The sequence below is a fragment of the Delphinapterus leucas genome, chromosome 10, assembly GCF_059928025.1.
Source record: "Delphinapterus leucas isolate spDelLeu-1000000601 "Yukka" chromosome 10, BTC_Dleu_Yukka2, whole genome shotgun sequence".
In the NCBI taxonomy this organism is placed as follows: domain Eukaryota; kingdom Metazoa; phylum Chordata; class Mammalia; order Artiodactyla; family Monodontidae; genus Delphinapterus; species Delphinapterus leucas.
Genome location: NC_143138.1, coordinates 30787115 through 30799182, shown reverse-complemented (window position 1 = coordinate 30799182; position 12068 = coordinate 30787115). Strand labels below are relative to the sequence as shown.

Genomic DNA, 12068 nt, shown 5'->3' with positions numbered 1-12068 from the left:
GGGTGCTAGGGTAGGGTTCAAGGGTGAGGGAAATGCAGCTCTAAAGTGTAGTGATAATGTCTGTTTCATGACATTGTAAAGAATCTGCTTTAATGAGAGTTACGTACAAATTGTATTGGGAGCATGGAATTAAATGCTTTGGTTTGCCTTATGGACATCTTGACAAGAGAGGGAGTAGCAGAAGGATGAGGGTAATATTTGCCAGACAGGCAAGCACACATGGATATTGTCATTGGAGGGTAGTGGGGCTACTGTAGCCAGAGCTGTGGCTTAGTCACCACATGGGCATCTGGAAGCCGAACGAGCAAGAGATGGAACTCATCTGAATATTATAGGATCCTGGAAGTTAGTTGAGAGAAAGGATGTTATCAAGGAGCAAGGCCTTAATTCATGGATTAAGAATAGTGTGTTTTATATATGACAGCAAAGACTCTGCACCGGCATTCCCTTCCGGGCTCCATGTTAATCAGAGGCACCAATTTGCAAGTTAGCCAACCCTGGAGTGTGATCCATGCCTTGCAGCAGTGAAAATGTTTATTAGACTCAAAGACTGATTATTCTGGATCCTGACTTGCCGAAGTTAATCGGCTGCAGGTTAATTGTTGAAGATTAAGGAGGCAAGTGTGTCATTCCAAGATGGCAGATGGGACAAGACAGAAGTTTGGCTAAGGGTGTATTTTCTGTCTATACCAGTCATTTGTCGGTGGTCATTTTCAGCCTCTTATATATCTTTATCCTGTACCTAGACTTTAGGCTTCTTGATGGCTTTGTATATTCCATGGGTCCCACTGCAGAGTGGGCATTCAGTAGTTCTTTGCAGTGTGATTGAAAGCTGAATATCTAGCTCAAAGTAAGGAGATGAAATGTAGTTCTGGATACCACACTATATTTAGTCTTCCCTGTAGTCAGTAACTGTAAGGTTTCCCCTCAATATCTTCTCCCATAAAGCTGACCAGACTTCCTTTTTTTTTTTTTTTTTTGGCCTGTGATCTGGATGAGACCACACCTCAGGGCGCTCCAGGCTGCAGACAGGCGGTGCCTTAATATGTACGATGCAATCTGCAGATGGGGCATCAGCTTTCCTTCTGTGGCATAATTCCTATGGACAGCTTAACATGGGGATTTAATAAAAATGTACATGCATTCTGTGAAGAATCCAACAACAAATGAAGGAAACTTTTGCCTGCCTTTGGAATGGGTGGACCCTGAAACACTGGTCTCTTTGAAGTGGCATCCGAACCCATATGCAGATGCCTCATTCCTGTCTGCCATTACTGGACTAGAGCACTAAGTCCTGATAAGATGCATCATTTACCATGAGACTATATTCTCAGTTTTTAAGCTTTTCTGATGTGCCATTATTGTTGCTGTGTTTCCTTTTTTATGTAGGTGGTAGCCCTCGGAGAGGTACCAGATGGGACTGTGGTTACCGTCATGGCGGGTAATGATGAAAATTATTCTGCTGAGCTCCGAAATGCCTCTGCTGTTATGAAAAACCAAGTAGCAAGGTTCAACGATCTGAGATTTGTGGGCCGGAGTGGACGAGGTAGGTCTCTGATTTTTAATATGGATAATGGAATAAACACATTAGGATCCTCTGATGAAATGTAGGCCTGTCTGTATTCAAATCAGTACCTTCTACCGAATAGAATTACTAAAGGTTTTCTTTAAATACGTCCAGATGAGGTTGAGTGTTTTAGTGAGTACTCAGGCCTTTTTCATTTGTTTTATGATATTGAAAATTCAAACAGTGTTTTCAGAAGAACCAGTTCCTAATTTCACTGGGTGTGAGCATATAAGGTGGAGGGAAGAACAGTTGGAGGTTCAAGTTCTGAGTTACAGGAGCCAAGTAACTGAGTACATTCAGTGGCAAAGGGCAAAGAAAAGGGAATGCATTGGATCAATTTCCTGATAATATCAATTTTGCTCGAAGTTGTAGCAAGGACAGCAAGCATAATGCTCTTCACTTATCACATATGTTACCTCTATAGGATTTAATTTACTTCTATAAGAACCTATTTAAAAATCATGGTTTTTTACAGAAGGCTTTTCATTCGAATAAGTGAATAAGGTGTTACTTATGTTAGTATGACTATGTAGATGAATGATCAGGACTCTAAATATTTGTACATTATTTAAGAGTTTCCACCATCCACACGCCCATTCAAATATTAGGAATCCATCAAAAGATCATAAAACAGAAAATAATCCCTTTTGGGGTTTTTATAGCTGTTTTATAAATGGGGTTAATGTTCTTAAAAAAGTCTCAGAGAAAACCAATATTTGGCTTTTATTTACTTATTCTATAGAGAGACTTTTAATCATCATTCATTAGAAGCATTATGTTCATTTATTTATTGATTGAATCTAATATTTCCATGTTAAGTATTTCGATGAGAAGAGAGAAAATAGACCACTTTAGGACTGGGGTGAAATAAATTATAAAGACCTATGGGGTGACTTCAACCCAGGTTTGAATTAGGAAATAAGAAGCATCAATTTTTAAACCATGTCCAATAATTGCCCTTTAGTTTGGATCAGATGTCAAATTATTACCATTGTAAAAACTTGATAAGGGAAGTTCAGGCAAGGCTGTTTCCGATGAGTAGTTTTAGTGTACTTTCTAGGAACAGGGCCAAGAAGTTGTACTTTTTAACTTAAAAAAAAATGATGCATGCTAATGAGATACTGTTACTGAAAGGTTTGAAATAAAATGAGGCTCAGAGCCTCTGGTAGAATCAAAACTCAAGGGGTTATCTCAGCATCAGGTTTAGTTCACTTTCATTAAAAGAAAAAAAAAGACACATTCTGTCTCACTGTTGACTGATGAGGTGTGAAGTGTGTATGTGTGTGTATTCACTTTTTTTTTTTCTCAGTTACTGGTGCAGGTCCACAGTACAATTAAAATTTCTTTTTTCTATTAAGAATCAAGAAAAAATTGAACACGATGATGTACCTGTATGCTCTGAGTTGCATCTTTCTCCTTATGTAATATTACTTTGTTTTGAACTAGAGTAATGAATTTTAGTATTTAAAAGACTGGGCGCTATACTTCATTTTACAGATAAAAACTAGTGTTTTCATTTATCTTGCTTTTGTATTATATAGATGCTCTATAACTTTTCTCTGATCAATTTGAGTAGAAACTATGGCAAAGTGATAGTGTACTTTGTAAACCCTCAACATATTTATTTAAGAAACTTCAAAGAGAAACAAAGGGTGTGCACTGTTTTACTATATTGGCTTTCTGAGTTTTGGCTGGTTTCCCAACTAGCAATTTTTATATTTAAAAAAAAAAGACAGACTTAACTGCTTGCAGACTTTTCACGCATGGAAGATGAAGAAAGCTTCTTTTGATGAAGTGTAATTATGTCCAAACAGAGCTGACCCCCTCCCCCTATATTTCTTATGATCTTAACTGAAGAAAGTAGGATTTTTCCTTTGAAGCAGCCGGGACTTGGTGGAGGATCTGAAATGCTACAGTTTGCTGCCAGAGGCAGGATGGAGAAATTGGTCCAGACTTGTCTTCGAGACTTAGATTGGGAGTGGGGGGAGCGGGTGGAGAGAGAAAGAAAAATTGATTTATCACTAATAATAGATTTTTATATCATGACATTAACATTATATGAAAGGAAACAGTAATATCAAGCTGAAATGAAGAGGAAAAAAGGACAGAGAATACTGACAAGAGATACCACTCTTTGAAAAAAAAAAATGGGTCAGTTCTTCAGTGGCAGGAAACCCTTTAACCTGCCGGTGTACCTGACCTGCTTTCTAACAGACTTTTTCCAGCTTCCTCTTTGATTTTCACACTTCTACATTTCTCTCAGGTTTTTAAGTGTGGGTCAACATGCTGCTACCATTGTATTTTTTCCCCAGCTATTTAAATTTTCTATTTCAGTAGCATTAAAAAATAAAAAAACACCAAGTTCCTCAAATGGTACAATTTTTTTCACTGGTAGAAATATAAACTCTCAGAAATTGCAAAGCAGTTTTTGATTTATAAGGGAGTCACATCACTATTTACTCTGGCATTATGGGTTATCCAGTGACCACAACTTTTATGAAGTACTTTGGAATAAAAGTAGAGCATCGGTGAAACTTGCATTAAGTGAGGAGTGGCTTATATTTTTAAATTGTCTTTTCCTTTTTTCTCCTTTATATTTTAAACAGAAGTATTTAAAGTGACTTTGGTCCTTAAGTTTTCTTGGTGTGTTTCCTCACTTTTGACATCAAGCATGTTGCTTTTAATTTACAAGCACTTCTAAGCACCTGCAGTGTACAGAGCATAGTACTTGTCAATTTAGGATACAATCCCTGCTTATAATCTTAACTTTCCCGACAATTTCTGACAGCCCCTTGGGCTAGGTTGGAATTGTCTTTCAATGACAGTTCCTATGTGTATCTCAGAAAATATATGACTTGTGGACACATTGCAGAACTAGTTCCTAGATGAAGCCAAGGATGCTACAATTAGTTGTCTAATGAGCGCTAGCTCCTTAAGAGCCTGCATTTTTATCGCTTATTATGGAAAGTAATAAACAATGGGATTTGGAGTTTTTTTTTTTAATTTAAGGAAGTCATGAATATACATATAAACATTTGACTTACGAAATGTATCACTGTTTATAGGGGGAAGAACAAATTACCTAGTTGGGTGGAAGTTTCTTGAACATTACGTTCATGTTCCTTCTGAAGGGGCAATGAGAAGTGGAAGGAACCTCCTTGGTTTTTGTTTTAGTTGTTAAAGTACATCTTGATCCTTAGGATTGGATTTTAGAAGACCGCCGTCGGACTCAAATACTTGTTTCCTTTCCCCCAAACCCACCTCTTTTTAAAAGAGGTCTTTATAGAAAACTGGTTCTGTTTTGAACATTTAGATGCTTTATCTTGGAGGGTGAATTTTATATTTGGCTTTTGTTCCTACCTAAGGTGTTCCTCTGAATTTGGAAGAAGCATCGATGCCTTTTAATATCCTAAGTGCGTTGTAAAAGTCTCAAACAGCAATACTGTTAGAACCGGTTTATATAAACTCATGGGCAGTGTCTCTAGCAGGTTATTTAGAGTCATTAAGGACAATTGAGATGTGTACATCCTTGATTTATGAAGATTTGTGCCACAGATGACAAGTGTTTTCCAAGCACTGCCCTCAAAGCCGCTGTTAGAAATGCGATCCTGACTCACAGACCGTTGACCCAACCCAGAATGGATCTTTTTACGGTTTAATGCAAATTAACTTTCAATCTAGGGGTTCAGCCCATTCACTCCTCCAGAACTTCCCATTGTTTTAAGGTCCTGATCTGAATCCAGTGGCTTCCTATTCAACTTTCTAATCTCCATTTCTGTAGACTTTCAGTTTTCTGTGACTAGTTTAGACTCCTGGATGCCTTATTCTTCTGGTTAGTCTTAATGTTTATAATAAATCCTCTGTTCCCCAACCAGACAATTAAATTACTTAAATCCATGTAACATTCAATATATAATGGATGAAATACGATATATCAGTGACACTTTAAGAATAGATGATTTCATCATTCTGGCTGACATACTACATTAGTAGATTTATATTTGCTTCTTGGTCTGATAGAGCTATTTGGGACACATGTCACAATAAATTACCTATTAATTTCTAAAAATGTTCTCTGACAAAGTTAAAAGGAAGAGCATTAATTTTAGGGTCTGGAAGACCTGGGTTCAGGTCCTGATTTTTTCCACTTATTAGTTGTGTGGTTAAATTACCAATACTCTCTGGGCTTCGGTTTCCTCATTTGTGAAGTGGGGGTGATAAACCTTACTGGGTAGTATTAAATGAGATAATGTGTATGAAGCGACTGGCACTTAATAGGTTTCTAATCAATATTCATTTTCCCTGTACCCCCTCCCCCTGCATCTCTCTCTTTCCTATTTTTTTTTTTTCTCGGCCAAAGTATAGCCAAAGAGACTTAAAGCTATATATACAGAGTAACAAATGATATGCGTCTTAAACATTTTTTAGGAACTTACGTGGTCTGGGTTGAAAAGAAAACCCATTCACTAGACTTGACAGCCAAAGACCTGTTCCACATTAAGCCTTGTATATAACCTGTTCCATATTAAGCTTTGAAAAGATTGCATTAAACTTTGCATTGCTACATATTGTTTAAGATTTGTGTTTTGATTTCATACCCTCTGCTTTCAGTAAAGGGAAAAACAGTCTCTGACCAAAAAACAAAGCAAAACGAAATGAGCTTTTTAAAGATCTGTCCCGGGAGCAGGCTAAATGAATGCTCTGGCTTGAGATTGCTGAATGTTTTATTGAGTCACTGCTTCACGCCCACCTCTTCCTGTCTTGTAACAGTTTGCAGTTTTGACTATCTGACATGACTAACCGTTGCAAATCTAACTGATTACAACTGTCAGTGAGTCTGGGTAACAGAGTCTGGTATCTTCTTCTGGAGAAAGCAAACATCCAAATCTACTCCTAAACTCCCCCCCCATCACTCCTCCCCCCCACGCTGTCTTCCCCCCAACCTCTGTTCATCACCTTTAGCTCATTAATTTGAAACATCAGATGTAATATTTCGATGAAGTACACCCTCCTCTAAAAGAAAGTATTCATATTTACATTGGGAGATGTCATGTATATTTAGCCAAAAATAAGTCACTGTCAGGGAGTCATTTCAAGATTGCTGCTGAGTGAGGACGTATGTTAAGGAAGGGGTGGGCAGGGAGGAAAAAAACTTTGTTCCAGTAATGATGAAATCATCATACCACAGGCACATTAAGGCCAGGACGGGAGACACTGGCTCCTGTTAAAATGATTCCCATAAGAACCTTCCTCTTTCATCTTCTCAGTGTAGTGCAGTTAAGCAAATGAAATGCTAAAGCCATGTGAAGTCAATAGCATAATCAACAGTGATTTACTATTGTTCTCTCACGGGGTCATGACCTAATCCTAAATAAAGACTTCTAAAATTTTCTGCTTGGATGTGTTCCTGATGTTGGAGAAAACTGAAGGGAAAGAGAACCCTCTTCGAGAGGTCCAGTTTTTGTTTTCATTACGGCTCTTGCTACTGAGCAACTTTTTGGAATTGGAGCCTCCTTGCACAGGACCGCCGTGAAGATGCTGATCTTAGCACTCAGTGAGCCTGGCAACTCCCTAAGGTGGCCATCAGAGGGTTTCTCATTAGAATAAGGAGTCCTGACCCTTGTTGTTTTGTTCCCTCTTCAGTGATGCTTAAATGCAGTTTGGACATCTGTACTGCTATTTTTGTCATCAGTACTGTCTTTTTATATTCACTGTTGATTTTCCCCTTTTCTATCTGCAGGCAAGAGTTTCACCTTGACCATAACTGTCTTCACAAATCCTCCTCAAGTCGCCACCTACCACAGAGCTATTAAAGTTACAGTGGATGGACCCCGGGAACCCAGAAGTAAGTGCTTGCCTTCCTACTGGAAATGGGAATAGAGTTTACAGAGACCCTGTGAGGAATTTATCCCAAATAAGTTAGTGCTACTTTCACATAGTTTCTTTGCCAAGTTTGCTATCTGCATATATTTTTATGAGGGACAATTAGGAGAACTTGACAGTTAGTAGAAAATCAAATTACACTTTTCACCTTTGCCGCAAAATTGCTAAGCCCTACATAACTTTGTGACTTTCCGTCGCTGTAATTTTTTACTAAAAATTCTGTTCATCCACTGGGCACAATAGACAAGGCAGAACAGATCCACGAGAGCTGAGGAAGAAAACAATAAATTGAAAAATCCTGAGCTTAGTCAAAAAGCATTTGCGTGGGTTTCCCATGGTCTAAGAATGTGTTTTAACTTTTTACACTCAGTTCCCTTTATAAAGAGCACACCGCTTAATTACAAAGAATTTATTTGCAAAGGATAACTTGCTTGATTGTTACAACACTGTTGTTTGGTCTTGTTCTAGTAATTGCCACAGGTAGTTTCTTTAACAGAGTCAGGCCAGGTTTAAATCCACCTTGATTTATGTGTCTCCTGAGACATCTAGAAGGTTGAACCAGCATCGTTTTAAGGCAGTGCACACAATCCATTAGGGCTAGTATCAGCTTCCTGCTAAACCTAAATTAAAACAGGTTTGCCTTCCCTGCCCCGCCCCCATAACTAATTTGAACACACTCACCAGAGCAGTATTTAAATATATTTAAGGATTAAAGACTATTTGATATATACAACATTAAAAATTCTATGCCAATGGAAACATCATACAGAACTCTGCCTTTGATGAGTGAATTCATTGGAGGCCTAGCCATTGTGTTTGGAGAGTTTAATTTGGTTTGTGGTGGAGGGACAGCTGGCAGAAATATTTGTTATATAACAATACACCTACCTAGACAGTGAGAGTGGCATAGCTCTTCTTCCCCTAAAACCGAGAGCAAAGGGCTGGTGAAGTTTTGCCTCTACCCCTGGCAGCCTGTCCTTGAGCGGTGGGAACACGTGTTGCCTTCCACTCCTCTGGCCGCTGTTTCATCTCACGAAGGCTGACTGCTTGCCTGAACTAGGGAGGTTTTCTGCCTCAAAAGCCAGTCTTTGAGGTTTTTCTTTTCTCCGCCTTTCATGTGTATGGCGTTCTTCTAGATTTTCCGACGTTGGGAGTGCTGGACCTGTCTGCTCAGTTTGAGAATGGCCTATTAGGCTGTGGCCACACACACGTCTCTGGTCGCCCCAAGTCTCTGGTTGTCAGGGCTAGTGGTCATGCAGTGCAGGTGAATCGATCAGCGCAGGGCCGTCTGGCCTGGTTTGGGGTTTTGTCTGACTTTTCTGGACTGCCATCCATCTGGGACGATGCCTGAGGATGGAAGACATCTTCTAGCATTTAATCTAATTAGCCCCTGCGTTCCTGGAAAGGCAGGGACATCCCTCTTAGTAATGCATAAAGCAGGATGGTAGTCTTTTAACATTTAACACGACTAATACTTGTCTTGTAAAGATGTTTCCTGCTGATCTCAGCTGCTTTTCTCAGTTCTTGGAAAAACCATCATTGTGTGTGTGTGTGTGTGTGTGTGTGTGTGTGCCCAGATGTTCACGGGTTGGTGCTCAGAGTTGATGGTTGGGAGAGGAAGCAGGGAAAGGTGGGTGCTGCCTCATTCTGAAAGTGGTGACAAAAGGGAGGAACAATAGCTTTGGGAAAGTCACTTCTCTTTCAAGCGAGGGTAGTATTACCTCATTCCCAAGAGGTTGTTGGAAGAATTAATAGTTGCTAGGTTCACTGCCCTGTGAAGGCAGAGAAGTGCCCTGAAAGCAATGAGGGTTACGGGTAGAGGGGGCGGCTGGTACTTGTGTGACCTGGGTGCTGCTGAGGGTAGGAGGGGGAAGCAGATACAGAAGTCGAGTGGCAGACCACCACCCTAGATCAGCCTGAGTAACATTGCTCATGATCCAAAAATATCTGTGGAAATGTGATGTCATTTGTCTGACATCACGAGGTGACTGGTCAAACTCAGTGTCTGAATGTAACGAAGGGTCTGGTATCAGTAACATTTTAATCCTACAACCTGGGTTCTCTGTACTGGATTATTTCCTTCTGCCCTGCTCTTGGCCATCTGGGCACTGAATGTTTGTAAGTATAGCACTCATCTCAATCTTGTTCTTTAATTTTGAGACTCCCAGGTGTGGAAAATGCCCAGGATTTTCAACTTCCTTCAACTGTGAGTATGATAGGATTTTGACTGATTTTCGTGTATGTGATGGTAAATGGAGAATCCTCTAGAACATGGGTTGGCAAACTTTTTCTGTAAAGTGCCAGATAGTAAATGATTTCAACCCTTTGGGCCGTACGATCTCTGTCACAGGTACTCAGCTCTGCCAATGTAACTCAAAAGCAGCCTTCGGGCTTCCCTGGTGGCGCAGTGGTTGAGAGTCCGCCTGCCGATGCAGGGGACACGGGTTCGTGCCCCGGTCCGGGAAGATCCCACATGCTGCGGAGCGGCTGGGCCCGTGAGCCATGGCCGCTGAGCCTGTGCATCCGGGGCCTGTGCTCTGCAACGGGAGAGGCCACGACAGTGAGAGGCCCGCGTACCGCAGGAAAAAAAAAAAAAAAAAAAAGCAGCCTTCACCAATACATAAATGGATGGTTATGGCTGTGTTTCAATAAAACTTTACTTACAAAAACAGGTGGTGGGTGAGATTTGACACACAAGTTGTGGTTTGCCAATCACTGCTCTAGACTTCAAAGTGGCTTATTTTTTCGACCGTTAACAGAGAAGGACTTCAGAAAAAGGCTTTCCTGAGGGGAGAAAAAAAGACAACGAATGCAATTGTTTTAGCATCTTCTCCCACAAAATTTTAATTCTTTAAGTAGTGGTTGTCATCGAAAGAATGTACACCTGTTTATTGCTGCAGTGATTTGAAGGGGTTGAGTGTTTCGTGCTCTTGATTTCTGTTAATGGAATTTCAGTCCTTCTTTGGAAGACCATAGTATATATCGAACAGGCTACTTCTGGCAGATGAGCTGTTTGAACAAGGACAAGTTCTGCGTTAACTGGTTGGGTCTTTACTCAGCAGTAACATAGTGACTAAGGGTGTGGGCTTTTGTGTCAGGCTGTCTGGACTGAAAGCCCAGCTCCGCTGTTTACCAGTTGTGTGGTGGTAGGCAAGTTACCTAAGTTCTCTTTGCTTCAGTTTCCTCTGTTAAAGTGAGAATAATAATAATAGTTAGTGAGAAGAAGAAGAATAGTATCGTTCTCGTCAGTTGCTGCAGAGATGCTCAGTGATGTCATGTATGTAAAATGTACAGCACAGTGACTGTCGTGTAGTAAGTGCTAATTAAGCATGAGCTATTATTACATCAATTTCAGTGTCAGAAGTTTGCTGTAGTTTTGCTTAGAGTACGCTTCCAGGAAATAGATACCATCTAGATTCTGTTCTCTAGGGTAATATTTTTTTTTTCTTGCAGATGGCTTTACTAATTTCTGCTCATCAGTAAATAACACTAATAAGTGCCATAAAGTGTGCTTGAGCAGGTATTCATGCTGCCTGAGGACAGCTGTACAGAACTGATGATAAACAATTTATCTGCAGCAAAGTCCAAGAGAGGATGCTCTGGCACTAGTACCCCTCCTTGGAGGCCCTGCTTATCAGCACATCTGCCAAGACTTGCTTTTCACTCAAAAATCAGAAAGGTTTCATCCTTCTATGTTTTCTGTCTCTGGCAGCTGAACTGGTGCTGTCACATCACAAACAACTCCTTTTCTTAATATACACATCTGGCGTTGGCAGTTGGACTAACTTCATAAGAGCACATGATCATCACTCATTACAAGATTAAAAAGTACCCCATGGCATCATTGATGTTTTTTAACTTTGATCTTTTGCAGTTGTGATTCATCTCAGTTATAAAACTTCCCTTTAAAGGGACATAGCCGGTGACTTATTACAACCTTCATCTTGAGTAGCGTAAACATGAGAAGGTGCACATCTTTACAAAATGCCATTGATTTTCTTTGCCAGCTTATCATTTTAAGACATGACATCATACTTAAGATCCCAAATTTGTAAGCCTTGTGTTTAGGCAAGGCATTTTGACCTCCTGTTGGCAAGTTAGCTCTGAAGAGGTACTGCCGTATGTTCGCCAGCAGAAGTCAGTGGAGCGCAGCGGCAACAGTAATGCGTTTGGATACCTCTTTCAAGCATCAGTTTCTATTAGGATCCTTTGTTCCTTGTAGGCACTTGGTTCCAGCTGCAGTCTGATTGAAAGAATGTCTCCAGGAAGGTGAAATCTTGCTCAGCAGTGTCATGTTCTATTGCCGTGGTTCTGAGTTAGGGAAGAGGACTGATGGGAAGGGTATTATTGGCTGTGCAGAGGATGGAAAAAGTAAATCACCTTACACCGTCAGAAGCCTTTTCATTCTCTTGCTGCTTTGTCAGTTATCTATTGCTAAATAACAAACCATCCCCAAACATAATGGTTCTTACTTTTTTTTTTGTCTGCACCGTGCCACCTGTGGGGTCTTAGTTCCCCGACCAGGGATCGAACCTGGGCCCTCGGCAGTGAAAGCACGGAGTCCTAACCACTGGACCGCCAGGGAAGTCCCCATAATGGCTTAAAACAGCAACCAGTT

The 12068-nt window shown here is 40.4% G+C and overlaps 1 protein-coding gene across 9 annotated transcripts in view; it reads left to right on the top strand.

Annotated features, from left to right (window-relative positions):
• Positions 1–12068, top strand: part of RUNX2 (RUNX family transcription factor 2) — a 312766-nt gene that overhangs the window by 94537 nt on the left and 206161 nt on the right. For all 9 annotated transcript variants that reach the window (XM_089918650.1, XM_089918652.1, XM_089918653.1 and 6 more), the window contains 2 exons: positions 1390–1546; positions 7308–7412. In XM_089918650.1, the coding sequence (XP_089774776.1) occupies positions 1390–1546; positions 7308–7412 (262 nt within the window). The remainder of the gene's footprint in view (positions 1–1389; positions 1547–7307; positions 7413–12068) is intronic.